At 43.7% G+C, this 18,707-nt stretch overlaps 1 protein-coding gene across 1 annotated transcript in view; it reads right to left on the bottom strand.

The window, feature by feature from the left end:
- Positions 1–9,386: 9,386 nt before the first annotated feature.
- Positions 9,387–18,707, bottom strand: part of B4GALT6 (UDP-Gal:betaGlcNAc beta 1,4- galactosyltransferase, polypeptide 6) — a 47,500-nt gene continuing 38,179 nt past the window's right edge. Inside the window, exons 7-9 of the mRNA XM_014541551.1 lie at positions 13,284–13,432; positions 12,894–12,995; positions 9,387–12,178 (exon numbers count right to left, since the gene is read on the bottom strand). Of these exons, the coding sequence (XP_014397037.1) occupies positions 12,031–12,178; positions 12,894–12,995; positions 13,284–13,432 (399 nt within the window). The 3' untranslated portion in view covers positions 9,387–12,030. The remainder of the gene's footprint in view (positions 12,179–12,893; positions 12,996–13,283; positions 13,433–18,707) is intronic.

The following is an 18,707-nucleotide window of genomic DNA, read 5'->3' as shown; positions in this document are numbered from 1 at the left end:
ATTACATATTGTTTTTGTGATTAATCACTATGCTTTAATTCTGTTCAATTTGTAACAATGAAAATATATCCTGCATATCAGATATTTACATGATGATTCATAACAGTAGCAAAATTACAGTTATGAAGTAGCAACGAAAATAATTTTATGGTTGGGTCACAACATGAGGAACTGTATTAAAGGGTCGAGGCATTAGGAAGGTTGAGAACCACTGCACTTAGGGATGCTCAGAGCGCCCTCTCCACCCCTCCACTCCGGCGTGTCCAGCTCCGAGTATTGAGAGGTGACTATAGAGGCCTATTCCGTGCTCTGCACGTAGGGAGTAAGATCAGTGGTTGCTTTCAAAGAGCTCCCATTCTGTTGTGAAGTTAACTGTGTCAACAGGATCGGGCAGAATCTGGCACAAGGCACAGCAGGGGTAGGAGAGGGAGCAGCAAGCGGCATGAAGAAGTCGGACTCAGAATAAATGTCATTTCCCCTGAATGCTGGTGGGTTTTCAGGTGGAAAAGCAAGGAGGTGCTCCAGGTAGAGAGAACAGAGATTGCAAGGCAAGGCCCTGGGGAACATGGTGGTAAGTTGAGGCGATAGATAGGGATTCAGAATACTGAAGTGTAGGGGGGATTAGGGTGGGCGAGGTGATGCTGCTCTAACAGCCCCAGATCGCTGTGGCTCCACAAACACCAGGTTCACTTCTCACGTAGGCCGGGTCCCAGCAGAAGTGCTCGGTCTGTGACTCTCTGAGTGGCTTTCCTCCAGTGGTGACTCAGGCCCCCTTTGGTTTACTCTGTGGCTTAAAGGGATTTGAATTTGTGTGCAATCTCTAGCCAGGATGCAGCAGGAAAACTTGGGTCAGATCCCAGGCTTAGGCCTAAATGTTCATAAACAAAACAATCTTTCCATTTTCCTCCAAATTCACATCTAAAGTCCCCTAATCCGCAGACCGGAAGGAAGAAGACAGTGTATGCATTAGCCCCTCTTGCTGAAGCATCACACGGGACTCCCGGTGACATTTCACTCGCCAGAAATAGTTACATGGTCTGGTTTCAGATGCACTGAGCCATGAGGTCCCTGGCTGGGAGTCACTTCTCCGAACAGCCCCACATCCTGGGAAAAAGCACTGATGTGTGTTGGTCCACAGCATCTCCACCACTGCAGGGCTGGGAGTGGAGGGAAATGAGCTGGGGAGGGGAGGGGAAGAGGAAGAGCTGGAGGGGGGGGATGGGGGGGGCTTTTCCTGCCCCTGTTAGAGCTACAACATGGATCCCTGGATGGGAGCCTTGTCAGTGGTCATCCCCCATCACGTCTCGTGCCTCCTCTCCAGCCAGGATGCAGCAGGCCCCAGGCTTAGGCCTAAACATACATAAAAGAACAATTTTCCCTTTTCCTCCAAGTTCACATCTAAAGTCTTGCCGTGCTCCAGCCAGCTGTGGAGAGAGAGTAAGACATTTCGAAAGAGTGGGATGTGGGTTCAGACTCTTTAACATGAACCGAGCTTTCAAATATAAGGGAGCAAAGTCAGTGCCTCTGGTTCTGTTGAGCGAGGTCAGCAGGCCCTTCCTTCTTCCATGTACATTGAGTGAGTGCCTATCCAGTGGCCATTTTTGTAAATTAAATGATCAAGTAATGGCAATTTCATAAGATTTCATCTAATACCTACCGTGAGTATATTGGTCTCTGACCTGCCTATTTATAAAATGCTGCTTTTCCATGTGGCTGCTATTACATCGCTATGGATTTTTATTACCCAAGCAGTTTGATAACATGAAACTTTCATTTATACATGTGTCAGAATTGACTTTAACTTCCCAACCTCCACTTCCTGTTGCTATCAGCAAACTTAATTGTTGTCCATTGAAATCAACTCAGTTTGCGTTCCAGTTTAATGCCCGGCCGTCCCCTCCTTCCTGCCTCTCATCCGCCCTCTGCAAGCTGTGCAGTAACATCTTGACACTAAATGCAATGTGCTTTCTGCTTCCTGCTGGTTCTCTGTCCAGGCTGCTGCCACTGAAACGCTCCTTTTCTCCTTTGTCCTTTGTTGTTATGTGTTCGTATCCTGGCTTATGCCCTTTCGTGGCCACTGTTATGGGTTGAGTTGTGTCCCCTAAAAAGATATTTTGAAATCCCAACACCTCATACCTGTGATTGTGACATTATTCGGAAAGTGTCTTAGCGGATGTAGTTAGTGAACATGAGGTCGTGAGGGTGGGCTCTACTCCCATAGGACTGGGTCCTCAAACGGGGAAAGGGCAGACACACACAGGAAGAAGGCCACGTGATCGAAGAGGCAGAGAATGCAGCAACAAGCCAAGAGCATCAAGGTGGACAGAAGGACGCCCCCCCTACAAGTTTCAGAAGGAATGTGGCTCTGCTGACACCTTGATTTTGAACTTCTAATTTCCAGAACAGCAAGACAATAAATTGCTGTTACTCTAAGCCACCTAACATGTGGTACTTGCAGCCCTGGGAAACTAATAAACCTCCTATGGGAGTCTTCAACATTTAATCCTGGATTTGTATCTTCGCCATTCTGAATGTCAAAGTTTACATTTAATATTTATTTGTATTCCTTTTTTTTACTTAGCAATGCTGAAGATATTGTCTTATGTTTATTGGCCAATTGAACCTCTTTTGGGAACAACATGTCTACATCATTTAGCCATATTCTACAGGGTTTGTTTTTTTTTATTTAATACTAGAGGCTTGATGCACAAAATTCGTGCAAGGGGCTCAGCCCTTGAAGCCACTTGCAGCTCCTCGCAGCCTCAGCCAGCCCTCACAGCCCTGGCAACCTTCTGGACGGTCGTTCTGCTCTTTGGTCTAATTAGCATATTAGCTCTTTATTATATAGGATTCTAATCTTACAGATATCACAAGTTGTACTTGAAAAGTAGATGTGACCGATGGAGGAATAGTTAAGTTGTAGAAAACTACATCAGCCAAGATACCTCGGTGAAGTTAGTGTGATCATTCCAAAACAGAGGGTAGGAACAGGGTTGTAAGAAGCTGAAAGTTGAAAAATCATGGGCGTGGAGGGGGTGGAATTTGGGATGGCTACTTTAGGTTCAGACTGCAGAATCAGTGAATGCTGGGTTTGGGAGGCTTTGGGGGATAAGAAAGCTGAGATACAGAAAGTGAAGGATTTGCTCAAAGCCACGCCGAAAGCGTTGGAAAGCCCCGAGAGGCAGAGGGTGAACAGATTTGTCACAGGAGTCTGTCACTGGGCTCCCGGTTGATCTGGACAGTGAGGAACTGCTCGCTAAAGCCTCGCAATAGTGATGGATGCCAATAACACTAGCGGCCTTGGTGGCCCCCAGTCAGCCCTACTCTCTTTGCCCGGAAGATAAATATGTTAATGAATCCCATTCAAGGCCTTTCACACTAATCAGAAACAGAGGCATCACTTCCTTCCGCACAGCCAGAGGGATCTTCATCATGTTTTATCCATTTCCCAGGACCTCAGGAGAAGAGTGTGGCTAAAAATGTCACCCTGTGATGGAGGGATAAATCAGAGAAGAGCTGTGAGGATTAGTGCTGTTCCAGCTTGGGTAGGCCATGGTACCCACCGTCAAACGCAAGTCTAGGGGTTGCTGTGATGGTCTTTTCAGACATTAACACTTCTCCCCAGCTCTGTTGAGATGTAAATGACATAAAAATCAAACCAGTTTTCAACCTCATACCTTGGAACTTGGCATTGTGTATACACAGATGGGCAGAACACAAGCCTCACTAATACTAAAATTCTTCCTGCTATTTGGATACACCTGTTAAATAATGAAACCTGGAGCATTTACGCCTTAAGTTGTATTCTGTCCACAGAGGTAGCCCTTCCTGGGGATTTTTATTTCTCACCCAAACCCTCAGTTTTTGTTTTTAATGTATTTTTGTTGGTTTCAGGGAGGAAGGAAGAGGGAAAGAGAGATAGAAACATCAATGATGGGAGAGATGTCTCCTGCACACACCACCTCCCCCACCCCCGCCCCCAACTAGGGATCAAGCCTGCAACCCGGACATGTGCCCTGACCTGGAATCGAACCATGACCTCCTGGTTCATAGGTCGATGTTCAACCACTGACCACAGCAGCCGGGCCAAACTCTCAGTTTTACAGCCTATTCCTTCCTTTTACTTCACAGTTCAGAGAACACCCCCTCCCTCAGCACCATTACTTCTTACTGCCTTTCAACATGGAAATAAGCTTAGAATCAATTCCCTTTCCCCGGCTCTCCATTCTCTGTGGGTTAGAACTGCCCAGTTCATGTAAAGCCAAGGCAGATAGATGGTCATCCATCCCTGGCAATCAATGCAGACGCCGGAGTTCTGTTCCGGAGCCACTGTCAGCAGCGAGGAGAGAGGGTGACAGGCAGGCTGCTCAAATAACCACTTGAGTTGGGGAGCTTCCCTGCTCAGCAGCCCCCCACCGGCTGTCGCTCCACGGATGTCGCTCCCCAGAGGCCAGAGGTTGTGAGCTGGGCCTAAGACTCGATGTGGAGATGCAGGGTGGCTTGGGGAGAGCCCTCCGAGGCTGGGATGATGAGGACTCACGCTGGCTGAAGGCACTCTACTGCACCGCCTCCCCTCGGCATGTGCTCTTGGGAAGCATGTTGGAATAAACCTCCGAGCATCTGGGAGACGGTGTCTAGCACACAGCAGAGCTCAATCAATGCTTTCTCAACGGATGGTGATGGGGGCTCTGAGCAGGTGAGGAGTTCTCCTCTGAGCCCTGGCCAGCCCTTGGGTTCACTGGGAGGTGTTCCCTCACACAGACGCTGAGACCGGGCACCAGGACCCCCAGCAGACAGGAACCGGGCCAGGGGTTGGGAAGCACGGGGAGCCTGCCAGCTCCGGGAATAACGTCCCTGTGTTCAGTGCCAGCTTCTGGGCCCTGGCGCTGACTTCAAGACCTGAGTCACCGAGGACATTTAAAAATAGAGTCTATTAAAATGGCCTGAGATCAACCAAAGGATTTGTATGCATGCATATACGCCTAACCAATGGGCACAGACACCAGGGGGGTGAGGGCATGAGTGTGCACTCTATTGTCTCAGAGAAAAGCAATTAAAACAAACAAACAAAAAACATAAAAACAGAAGCCATACTCTAAGGCAGTGGTTCTCAACCTTCTGGCCCTTTAAATACTGTTCCTCATCTTGTGACCCAACCATAAAATTATTTTTGTTGCTACTTCATAACTGAAATGTTGCTACTGTTATGAATCGTAATGTAAATATCTGATATGCAGGATGGTCGTAGGCGACCCCTGTGAAAGGGTCGTTCAACCGCCAAAGGGGTCACGACCCACAGATTGAGAACCGCTGCTCTAAGGGTTACAACAGAAAAAGCTTCATTTAACAAAGACTTGAACTCCCATTCAGAATGCCCGATAAGGGGTTAATTTCCAAAATATACAGGGAACTCATACAATTTAACAAAAGAAAAGCAAACAATCCAATTAAAAAATGGGCAAAGGACCTAAATAAACACTTCTCCAAAGTGGACGTACAAAAGGCCAAGAGACATGAAAACATGCACAAAGTCACTAATCATCCGAGAGATGCAAATCAAAATGCAAATCAAAAGACGATGAGATACCATCTCACACCTGTCAGAATGGCTATCATCAACAAATCAACAAACGACAAGTGCTGGAGAGGATGCGGAGAAAAAGGAACCCTCGTGCACTGCTGGTGGGAATGCAGACTGGTGCAGCCACCGTGGAGAACAGTATGGAGTTTCCTCAAAAAGTTAAAAATGGAACTCCTATTTGACCCAGTGATCCCACTTCTAGGAATATATCCTAAGAAATCTGGAAACACCCATCAGAAAGGATATATGCACCGCTATGTTCATAGCAGCACAATTCACAATAGCTGATAATTGGAAACAGCTAAGTGCCCATCAGCAGATGAGTGGATTAAAGAACTGTAGTACAGCTACACAATGGAATACTACGCTGCAGTAAAAAAGAAAGAACTCTTACCATTTGCAACAGCATGGATGGATCTGGAGAGCATTATGCTAAGCAAAATAAGCCAATCACGGAAAGATACGTATCACATGATCTCACTCTGTGGAATCTTCTAATGAACAAAATAAACTGATGAGCAAAATAGACCCAGAGACACAGAAGCATGGAACAGACTTTCGAACCTCAGAGGGAAGGTGGGGGAGGGTGGGAAGAGATCAACCAAAGAACTTGTCTGCATATAAGCATAACCCATGGGCACAGACAATAGGATTGTGAAGGCCTGGGGCAGGGGGGAAGAGATCGATGGGGGAAAAAGGTGTATTACTTTCAACAACAAATTTTTTTTTAATTAAAAATAAACCAATTTTAAAATATTAAAAAAAGAAGTGCCAGCTGAAGCTGAAATAGAAATGGTTCTTGCCCTCAAAGTCACCTCACCCCACTCAGGCGACGTTGATGTTTGAGCACGATTGATTATAGTTTGTAACTTTGACCGACATCATCAAAATTGATTTTAATGAGGTCAAAATTCTTTCTAAAAGGGAAATGTAGTGTCTCAACGAGGGCCCTTTTGGTTTAAGATCCCGTGCTCAGTCCAGCTAACTGGAATGGCCAAGGGTCCCGTTAAGGGTGTGTACAGATCTCACGGGACATGAAGGGCAGGGACACGCTGGGCTCCCCGGAGCTGGGCCTGGAGAGCCGGCAGGAACTGAAGTCACGGCCTCTCTCTCTGCCTCTGGGCTGCTTGATCCTCCAGGTGAGTCCTCTCATTCTCTTTGCAGATTCTCTGCTCACTGAACCGTAAGGGAGGGAGCCTGGGTTTAGCTCCTCCCCGCCCCAACCCCAGAAGGTAACCCCCTCAGTCCAGGTCCCTCCACGTTGCTGAGAATCTGGCCAGCTTCGTGGGCCCACTCTGTGCTCTCTCTGGCCCGACCCCTGTGGCCAGGGAGGCCGGGGTGTGCGGGAAGGGCCACGGGCAGAGGGTGGTCATTACCTTCCCACGTCAACAATACAAAGTAAACTATGTAAAAAAAAAAAAGCACAGTAAAAACATGCACACACGGAATTAGGGACATTTACATGACTCAGCAAGAAAGTGACCACACAGGAATTGTTTCCTTTCTGCTTGCTGAAGGTCATCATTAGGGAATGAAGAACAAACGCACTAAACATTGGTTCTCTTTTGTCCAAACAATGTAAAATTTTGTTTAAAATGGACGTTAGGGTTCGTTTAAAATTTAATTGGAAACATTGACACGGCTCCAGTTGCTAACTACTACTCCCCTGCCCCCCTCCCCCCCACTCACACACCCCTACACACCTTCCCCACCAAGGCCACCATTTGCATTCGTTTCTGGTTTGGCCTGCTAGTCACTCTTTTGTAAAAAAGAAGCAAATACACGTTTTTATTTCCACTTCTTTCATTCACAAGAAGCAGCACGTTATATAGTGTGTGAACCTTATTTCCCCACAGGACAGCATTAGCCTGGTAGCTAACGGGAGCATGGAATTCATGCCTCCTTCCGACATGGCCCTGGAGGGCTCCCCATAGTGTGGGGGTGAACACAGCCTATTCAACCGGCTCCCCTGGACACACTCAGGAGCTTCCATTTGTTGCTCCTGCAAACAAAGCCTCCATGAATAAACGCGTGCCCATGTTGCTTCAGATCTGTAGAGACGTGTCTTTAGGGTAGAAGCCGAAGGAAGGATTTCTGGGACAGAGCATACTGCTTGGGTCATCTTGTTGACTACTGCTCAATTCCTCCCTTCGTATGAGCACTTGAGCTGTGCAACCTCACCGAGAGTCGTGGTGAAATTCTGGGGGTTTTGCTAATCTGATAAGCCAGAATGGGTACTTCGATGTAATTTTAACCTGTATGTCTCTCATTGTGAGTGGAGCTGGTCATCTTTCATACAGGACTCTTTGCCTGTTTTTAAAAATATATATTTTATTGATTTCAGAGAGGAAGGGAGAGAGACAGAAACATCAATGATGAGAGAGATTTATTACTCAACTGCCTCCTGCACACCCCGCATTGGGGATGGAGCCTGCAACCCGGGCATGTGCCCAGACCAGGAATCAAACCGTGAACCTCCTGGTTCATAGGTCGACGCTCAACCACTGAGCCACACTGCTGGCTGGGCTCTTTGCTTCTTTTTAAATTAAATATTTCCATTTGAAGTAAACTCACCTGCTGTTGTAAGAAATAATTCAGAGATCCCTGTACCTTTCCCCAGACCCCCTCCCCAAGATAACAACATACAATGTTATAGTGCGATGTCACACCCACCATAGGGACATCGATAGGCAGCATACAGCACAGTTCCTTACCTTTCTTTTCATGGGACCTTTTTCATGTGGAAAACATAAACGCAACAACAATGAAAAACCCAGATAACCCCAAAAAAGTTCCCAAGAGAAAATAATTACACCATCACACAAAGTCTTCAGAATATTATATTTCATAAAAGACAATGATAAAAAAGTGCAAACATTTCCATGAGCAGCAAAAAAAAAAAAAAAGAATACAAGAAATGACTAGCATTTAATTCAGTGCATTTTATGTAAAAGCCTTTCGGATCTTAATAAATAAGTGAGTCTTAAGTACACTTTCTCTTTCTGATAAACACCACTATGGCCATTTTGGTTCTCTCAACTGGCAAACTTGCAAATACAAGGCAATAAATCTTGAGTGCTAATGTGAAAAAAAGATACATAGAGAAATATAAGAAAGACAAGCAAACACCAAATAAAACAACACAAACTCTGCTTTCTCTCATATGTAGCCTGCAAAAAGAGGGAGAATATTGTATTGATTTTTCCATTTTGTTTTAAAGTGGATATTAATCTCTTGGCTGGAAAAGAAGTATAAGCTAGTTTCTAATACGTAATTTTGTATTTACATAATATTGTAAGTAAAGTTTTCTTACTGAACACCTTTTCACAAAATACTAACAAAAATTTAATTTTTAAAAAATATTCGTTTAACCTTAATTTTTGGCAACATTTAAATGACTATCTTCACAATGACTTTGATATAATGTTACAGCAAATGTGAACACTTTTCCTTTTTCTACAAATAGACCCATTAGCCCGGCCAGTGTGGCTCCGTGGTTTGGTTGAGCATCGACCTATGAACCAGGAGGTCACAGTTCAATTACCGGTCAGAGCACATGCCGGGTTGCAGGCTGGATCCCCAGTAGGGAGCGTGGAGGAGGCAGCTGATCAATGATCCTCTCACATCATTGATGTTTCTCTCCCTCTTCCTTCCTCTCTCTGAAATCAATAAAAATATACCTTAAGAAAATAGGCCCATTAATCACTGTTATTCTCTCCAGTTGAAGGCACTGTATAACTTTCCCAGCAGTGCCAGAGGGACTTATAATAACTCTGATGTCCACATACGTATGCTTCTTGATTTTGAGATTAAGAAATACAATGATTAAGTTATCAGAGGGTGTCTTCATTTTAGAAAGGTTTACACTTGCCTGACTTGATTTGTTTAGAAATGAAGTGCTTTTTCCGTAGACATACCTAGCATCCCACCTGACAGAGTAGATAAGAACACATGTTCACTAATATATCCACCAAACAAAAAGATTTACAATATATTTGTTAGTCTTGTGGAATAGATTTATTTTCTGATAATAAAGATTAATTGGGCAAAACTCTGTCACTTTTATTGAAACATATAAATGATTACAGGCAAAAATCAATTTTAAGTCTGCAGTGAAGAAGCACAGTAAAAACAAACAAAAGACAAAAAGCAAACTAGTAAGATGTTTTTCACAGAACAACATGCCATATTCAAAACTGAAAAAAAGCAAAATATTCATGGCCCACAGCTAAAACAAAAATTACTATTAGACTTAATCCAAAAAAATAAGGCAGATACTAGTAGAACTGAGTTCTCTTGAAATTATAAAATGTATATCAAAATAAAACGATTCCAAAATTTGGGCAGCTTCACATTAAAAAAATATATGATTTCCTAATAAGACTCCGAAACAGTCCTAATTACCCCAACTAAAGTATTTTTAATTATTTTATGGATTAATTATGTTCCTATGCCCCAACTATCTTGTTAGTGATCAACAAATGGTAACTTCCTAATTTACTTTCTTCCATTTCATTGAATTAAACAACTACATTGACTATGAGAGACAGCAAATGAACAGATAGACAAATTAAGAACACATTTACTTTCAGCAGTTTGATTATTCACTATTTTCAGTACAAGCAAAAAAAAAAAAAATTAGAGACAAATATTTTGGAAATATTTCTAAGAAAAAAATGTGGGAAAACTCTGTTTTGTTTCATAACAGAGAGCTATCAGTTTTCTAAAAGTACAAGAAATTTACTTATTTTGTGATTTGGTTAGTGATCATTTGTGTTACCAATATTGCCATGGAAAACGCCAACTTCAAAAGTCAAACTTACAACCTGAGATAAATACCATATTTCTATTTTAGGTGAACAATCTATGAGTCAACTGTTATCCACACATCTCTCAAATACAGATTTCTATTGTTCGTCATTGTTGTTAAAGATTCACTGTATAGATAAACGATTTTTTTGTTTTAAATTTGTGAAAATACCTTAAGATATTTAACGAATCTTTGGTTAACAATAATTGATCATTTTCAAAGTAAAAATACTGTTTGGCTTTGCCATAAAAACTTCATCCAAACTTAAGATAAAGTAATATACTTAATGTCAGGTAATAAGACCTGTTTTCTGAGACGTGCCTTATAACATCAACATATTGAGATAGCTGATGATGTATTAGAATATAATTCTATTAAATTATGCTTTCAGTGAGGAAATTTTAATAATGAACACCGGAGATGTAATTTCTTAAAAGTGAAAAAAAAATACAGTTTGAATGAAATTGGGCAAGATTAAAAAGAATCCCTTCCAAACTTGAATTCTATGAGTCTGAGAATTGAACTTAAAATTTATTTTCTACCTACTAAGCATTTATCTTCATAAAAATATAACATTTCATTTCTTATCTAATAGTATAATTCATTTGTATATTATAGGTACTATTGGGTTTTGCATATAACACATTCTTTTAAAAAATTGTTTTGATTTTTTTTTAAACTAAAAAAATTTTTGGCTCCTCTGAACTGGAAATAATAAAAGTGCTATTCACTATTAACCAAAACAAACAAACAAACAAAAAAGTGTACAAACACACACAACATTGGGAACATTTTTTGAGGCACAAAATCCCTGACACTTACACCAGAGGTACATGAAAAGCATTTAACATGAGGAGGTCCTTGATCTCATGTCACACCATAACTTTTAAGATTTTTTCTTGGCATTAGTCATGCAATATGCATAAACATTACGGTTGTGATTTAGCAAAATCTGATGAGACTGCAAGCAAGGGAAAAAACAGGCCATCCTGGCAGGAAGAAAAGCGGCCTAAGCCGTTTCTTCTACCCTCAGGGCCCTAGGGAAGCTGACTTCTCCCCACACAGAGGCTGAAGGTCTAAGCTCAAAACTAGTATAACAGCTTACTGTAGCCATTGGCTGTCAATTATTGACAGTTCCTTCATGTCACACAAGGGTTAGCCTTTGTTCAGTCTCATAAACGTACACTGTTTGTTCCATGCAAATAAAAAAACGTTTATAAAAGCCCAATAAAGGCATAAGCCATTACATGCAAAACTGCAACACACCTTATTGTTCAACAATTTCAACACATCAGTGTACATCCCCTATGTACAAAACAGGTTTCCACAGAAATAAAGCATTCTCTTGAGTTAAATGATAGATTTCCGTATAAAAATGTCTTCCTTTGCAGGGCGCTCTTAACCTCCAGTCTTAGCGATGGCACCTGGTCTCCGGAGCGCTCGCTGGGGGGGTTGGGGGGGGCGGGTCTCGGGATGGGAGGAAGGAGGCTGCTGTAGACAACCCCACACTGTGGTCACTGAGACTGTCGGCTCCTCTGCATAACGGGCCCGGAACACGTCCATCCACTGACCTCCTTCAAGAGCGCACCCTGAGTTTATGATCAGCATCGCAGTCTCCGTTGCCATGACAGTGACTTCTTCAATAGTCTTCGATTGGAGCCAACTCTGGCGTGAGGTTCACGGAGATGTTTGTATACAGCCTGTCCACCAGGATGGTGGGCTCGTAGATTAAGTTGTTCAGCCCGTCGATGTACTGGCGCTCCTTCGAATACCTCAGCAGCTTGTATCTAGGGTGTTGGAGAGGAAAAAGGAAAAGTAACAGAAACATGTCCAAAATAAAGAAAAACCGACGGGAAAAATGCTCAAGGTCGTTATGAATGAAAGCACTTAATGCTCTAGACCCGTGGTCATCAAACTGCGGCTCGCGAGCCACATGCGGCTCTTTGGCCCCTTGAGTGTGGCTCTTCTTAGGAGTACCCTAATTAAGTTAATAACAATGTACCTACCTATATAGTTTAAGTTTAAAAAATTTGGCTCTCAAAAAAATTTCAATCGTTGTACTGTTGATATTTGGCTCTGTTGACTAATGAGTTTGCTGACCACTGCTCTATACAATTGCTGGTTCTCAAACATAATGAAACACCTCTCTACACCGTCGTTCTCAGTGAGCATTATTACGAGGCTTAAAATGCCACCTGAAAAAATGACTCTGCACCCTTATGACCTAGACACCCTTAAGGGGAAAAATGTGTTGTGTTTTTTGCTAAGAAAATCCTTTTTTAGTATAAAGTTAACTGGGCTTTAATAGAACATAAATATATGTGTGTGTGCGGATATATGTATACTCTTCAAAACAAGCACAAAAATGCTTTACTGCTATATAAAAAATGACATCGACAGAAAATGCCCTTGGGGAGGTTTTTTGGGTGCAACGTGTATTTTAAAGCTTTCACACACTGAATAATTCTGGAACGTGGTCTCTGAAGATGATATTAAACTTACCGTCCTAAAAACTGGACTTCACCCCGATGATGGTGAGGAATGGATTTGTATTTTCCCAAGTCTCCCTCGGGCCTCGTTACATTATACCCAGCGTAGTGAACCCTGCAATACCACACATGCACATGAAACATAAAGAGAGAACATCTGACACAAACACTGATGATCTGAGTTCAATTTAAAATGCAAAAGAATGCTCAAATGGGGTGTTGTCAATAATTTCAGAAGGCCCTCTTGGGGGGCGGTTGGAGGGAGAAACACAAAGCAGGATTTAGGAATCTCAAAACTTCTCCATCCCAAAGCATCTTTTCTTGGGATAGCAAAGTACAAGTTACCTAATACAAAGAAAAGTTAGAGGAACTCTGCTACTAAACTGTTCGTACAGCCACATACCTGTTCCAAAGGTCATCATCTTCTCCTCCCCACCCCCAGAAGGCGTTAGGAAAGCCGTTGATCTTCCTAAACTGCGCCACGGTCAGTCCACTTACACCACCAAAGAACTCTTTATATGGAAGACTAAAAACAAAGCAGAGCAGAGCATCCTAAAAATAAAACCGGGACAGGGCGCCGCATGAAATCAAGCCTCCGGTCTTCTGTGTGCCTTGTGAAACAGACCGCTGCTTCCCAAATAATTATGTTGATTCAATCATATTCTGGGAAATGGAAAGTAGCCCCAGATACAAAACACTTCTACATTTTAGTGAAACACACACACACCTGAATGTGTTTGTTATGGAAAACACGTGTGGGAATTGACATTTGATATTTAGAATTGTTACTTTATAATACTCAAAACCCGGTGTTCAAAAATTATTTTTATAGCAAAGTGAACTTAATTAAATCCACCAATAGCTGTCGATGGGAGGTTAGATGTTGCTAAGCTAATAAAATTTTCTACATTAATAAAATGTAACTCTAAATGCATTATTTATTATATAGACCAGGACACATGAATACTAGTAAAGACAAGTCTAGTATTTAATTTTAAGATGACAAGCTGCCTATACCTATAATATATCTGTTTGGATTACAGCCCCAAAATACTCATTAATATTTACAAACACATTTATTTTTAATGCACTAAATATTTAGAGAAATTACTTTTTATTAAGATATAACTGACACATAACATCGCATTACTTTTAGGTGTTTAACAGATATATGTATATATTGTGAAATAATTATCAAAATAAGTCTAGTTAACATCACCGTAGATAATTAGATAATTCTTTCTTTTCTTGTGATGAGGATCTACTCTCTTAGGAACTTTCAGATACTCAATAGAGTATTGTTAACTCTAGTCCCCATGCTGTCCGCTACATCCCGGAACTGATTCATCTCAGAACTGGAGCTTGGACCTTTGACCCTTTCACCCACTTCATCGCCCCCTGCCCCCCACCTACCCCCCACCTTCCCACAATCTCTAGCAACCACCATTCTGTTCCCTGTATCTATGAATTCGGTTTCTTTAGATTCCACATATAAGTGAAGTTAGACAGTACTTGTCTTTCTCTGACAAATGGCTATATTCTTAAACTTGGATTTTACTTTCCTTACCTTTCCCTAACTCACAGTGCAAGGACTTTGTCTAACTAAGTTATTCATTTACATGTAGACTGGATTGCTGAGACTGAGGTAGCACCCCTAGACTTGTGGACCTGAATCATCATTCTGGCCCCAAATGTGCGACTGGGCGCAGCATGCTGGAGCCATAAGAGGGCCGGGCAGAAAGCACACCGTGCCTGGCACCTGAAAACCAAGCTGAAGGCAATCTGGCCAGAACCACAGCACAGTGGCCTCAGAGAAAGGGAGAAAGACTTCACTCTTTTGTTGAAGAAACTCTTGCCCCGTTCCCTGTGGGGAGCAGGGCTGTCTGCCGGCCGGGACGACGGAGCGGGCAGCAGAGAAAGCAAGCGTGGCTCTAGCCTGGGCCAAAGGCACCCCAGACCGCGACAGCAACATGTACCCCAAAGACAACCAGGGTGTCCCAGGTGACCTCAGGGGGCTCACACGGGGGAGTTAGGATTCTGGTGATAACACTGGGTGGGGTTCAAGAGGCTCAATAAGCACGTAGGGCACATTTGTGTCTCCCGCACCAGTTGGATCATCCTCCCCAGGCGAGTGGTCTGGGAGGATCCTGAGATCCGTGGATAGGTTAGGTGTGCGTGTGTGTGTGTGAGTGTGTGTGTGCGTGTGTGTGTGTGAGTGTGAGTGTGTGTGTGCGTGTGTGTGTGTGAGTGTGAGTGTGTGTGTGCGTGTGTGTGTGTGAGTGTGAGTGTGTGTGTGCGTGTGTGTGTGTGAGTGTGAGTGTGTGTGTGCGTGTGTGTGTGTGAGTGTGAGTGTGTGTGTGCGTGTGTGTGTGTGAGTGTGAGTGTGTGTGTGCGTGTGTGTGTGTGAGTGTGAGTGTGTGTGTGCGTGTGTGTGTGTGAGTGTGAGTGTGTGTGTGCGTGTGTGTGTGTGAGTGTGTGTGAGTGTGTGTGTGAGTGTGTGTGTGTGTGTATGTGTGTGTGTGTGTGTGTGTGTGTGTGTGTTTATTGACATGTCTGAATTGGCAAGCACTTTAATTCCATTTATTGTTCTGCTTAAGTGGAAACAGCCAACTGGACTATACCCAGAATGGGTAAAGACTAGATAAAATGAAGGCACAATAAACTGAAGAATGGAAAACGGAAGTTCAGCATGCGAAAGTCCAGTCGTGTTTATCTTACAGCATCCACAGGGGAAGACACCAACTGAGGCCTTAGCTCTCTGGCCGGAGCCCTCCGAGGGTGGGCATCCTGCTGGGCACAGGGGCTGCCTCCGGCTGCGTCCAGGGCTGAAGGCTGCGCTACCTGCCAGTCCCTGACCGGCCTCCACCTCCCTGAGCTGGCATTCCCACTTCTATCCAATCTTCCAAGATGCCTACCAACCCCAGGATTAGTCTAGGTAGATATGAATATTTTATTCATGAGAAATTAGTATTTTCAAGTAAAAAGAGATCACTCAGAATTCTTTGTGTATATGACCTGTATGATATTCTTCAGTGATAACCAATCACACTGAATCCACTCTGACTCTAGCAGGCTGACCCAAATGGCTCCAGAAGCGCTGAGCACCAGATCCGGAACCTGAATGACCCTCCCAGGTAACGCCTGGCTTGGAGTTCAGACGCTGTGGTATTAGGGAAAGGCTGTCTTAGCATCACAACCAGCGAAACGAGCAAAAGCCATTCTTTTCCTGTTTTAGTGCCGTTTCTCCTGGTCGGGTCACTGCCTCTCTCTACTCCAGTGATGGCGAACCTATGACACGCGTGTCAGAGGTGACACGCGAACTCATTTTTTTGGTTGATTTTTCTTTGTTAAATGGCATTTAAATCTATAAAATAAATATCAAAAATATAAGTCTTTGTTTTACTATGGTTGCAAATATCAAAAAATTCCTATATGTGACACGGCACCAGAGTTAAGTTAGGGTTTTTCAAAATGCTGACACGCCGAGCTCAAAAGGTTCGCCATCATGGCTCTACTCTGTAGTCGGGCAGCAGGGAAGCCTGTGGTACAGGAATCGCCTCCCCTGTTCCGGTGGTTTTCTCTCCTCTACACTTCCACGAGCCAACGAGAATCGTGGTGTCTTTAATGTCAATGTAAGTTTCCGTCACGCAGCCCACTGAATGGGAGAATGTGTTCGCCAATGATACATCTGATAAGGGCTTAATATACAAAACTTATAAAGAATTCATATAACTCAACACCAAAAACACACACACAATCCAAATGGGCAATGGACCTGAATAGACACTTCTCCAAAGAGGACATACAGAAGGCCAAGAGACATATGAAAAGATGCTAATCAACAAAAAATGTAAATTAAAACCACAATGAGCTATCACCGGACACGCCGAGCTCAAAAGGTTCGCCACCACTGCTCTACTCTGTAGTCGGGCAAGCCTGTCGTACAGGAATCGCCTCCCCTGTTCCAGTGGTTTTCTCTCCTCTCCACTTCCACGAGCCAACGAGAATCGTGGTGTCTTTCCCGGAGTAGACTGGCATGCTTTAATGTCAATGTAAGTTTCCGTCACGCAGCCCACTGAATGGGAGAATGTGTTCGCCAATGATACATCTGATAAGGGCTTAATATACAAAACTTATAAAGAATTCATATATCTCAACACCAAAAACACACACACAATCCAATTAAAAAATGGGCACAGGACCTGAATAGACACTTCTCCAAAGAGAACATACAGATGGCCAATAGACATATGAAAAGATGCTAATCATCAAAAAATGTAAATTAAAACCACAATGAGCTATCACCCCACACCTGTCAGAATGGCTGCCATCAATAAATCAACAAACGCTGGCGAGGATGTGGAGAAGAGGGAACCCTCGTACACTGCTGGTGGGAATGCAGACTGGTGCAGCCACCGTGGAGAACAGTATGGAGTTTCCTCAAAAAATTAAAAATGGAACTCCCATTTGACCCACTTCTGGGTTTACATTCGAAGAAACCCAAAACACTAATTCAAAAGAACATATTCACGCCTATGTTCATTGCAGCATTATTGACAATAGCCAAGATATGGAAGCAACCCAAGTGTCCAAAACATACAAGTGAATAAAAAAGTTGTGGTCCATATGCACAACAAAATATCCCTCAGCCACAAAAAAGCACAAAGTCTCACAATTTGCGACAGCATGGATGGACCTAGAAGGCATTATGCTAAGTGAAATCAGTCAGTCAGAGCAAGACAGACACGGTGTGACTTCCCTTACCTGTGGAATCTAAACAACAATCTAAACCAACAAATAAAACAGAAACAAAGTCACAGATACAGAGAACAAGCTGATGGTGGCCAGAGGGGAGGGGGATTCGCAGGACTGGGTGAGAAAGGTGAAGGGACTGAGAAGTACAAACTGGTAGTTACAAATAGTTGTGGGATGTACAGTACAGCACAGGGAATACGGCCCATAATATTGCAATAACTTTGTATGGTGCCAGGTGGGGACTGGAAATACCAGGGGGACCACTTAGTAAAGTATCTGATTGTCAAACTACGACGCTGTACACCTGACACTAATAGAATACAGAATAATGTTGACTGTAAACTGTAATTGAAAAAAATATAAAAGTTACTGTCACAGCTCCAATGACTGTCTGCATTTCAAAGTATTTCCAGTTTTTTATTATGAAAAGCTGAGGATCCACAGCTTAGAAAGAAGAGACGTCCCTGGAGAAGGGGTCGCAGACAGAGGCAGCGGGGGCTCTCACCCACACAGCAGGCCCAGCGTAGCGACCACACGGCGGCCCCATGGACAGGCCCCGTTCCTCCAATGAACGGGGAAGCCAACGTGCAGAGCACAGGTAAAGGCCCACCCCTCTAAGTTACTGTCACAGCTCCAATGACTGTCTGCATTTCAAGGTATTTCCGGTTTTTTATTATTAAAAGCTGAGGATCCACAGCTTAGAAAGAAAAGAGGACCCTCCCCGCGCTGAGACGTCCCTGGAGAAGGGGTCGCAGACGGAGGCAGCGGGGGCTCTCACCCACACGGCAGGCCCAGCGTGGCGACCACGGCCCCATGGACGGGCCCTGTTCCTCCAATGAACCGGGAAGCCAATGTGCAGAGCACAGGTAACGGCCAACCCCTCTCACTAAGTGTGAAAACCAGAAGATACACCCACACTTGCTCGGCCGTGGAAGCCGGGCTCCTGCCCCCTCCCACCGACGTCTGCAGGAGGGAGAAGCTGATGGACACGAGACTCTAACCCGGGCTCCCTGTGCGGACAGACGGGCTGGGACCGAAGATCCCTGGGCTCGGCACAGTCCCAGAGGCGGAC

The sequence above is a fragment of the Myotis brandtii genome, unplaced genomic scaffold (genome assembly GCF_000412655.1).
Source record: "Myotis brandtii unplaced genomic scaffold, ASM41265v1 scaffold107, whole genome shotgun sequence".
Lineage (NCBI taxonomy): Eukaryota > Metazoa > Chordata > Mammalia > Chiroptera > Vespertilionidae > Myotis > Myotis brandtii.
Note: the sequence above shows the minus strand (reverse complement) of the source record. Positions and strands in the feature narration are given on the sequence as shown.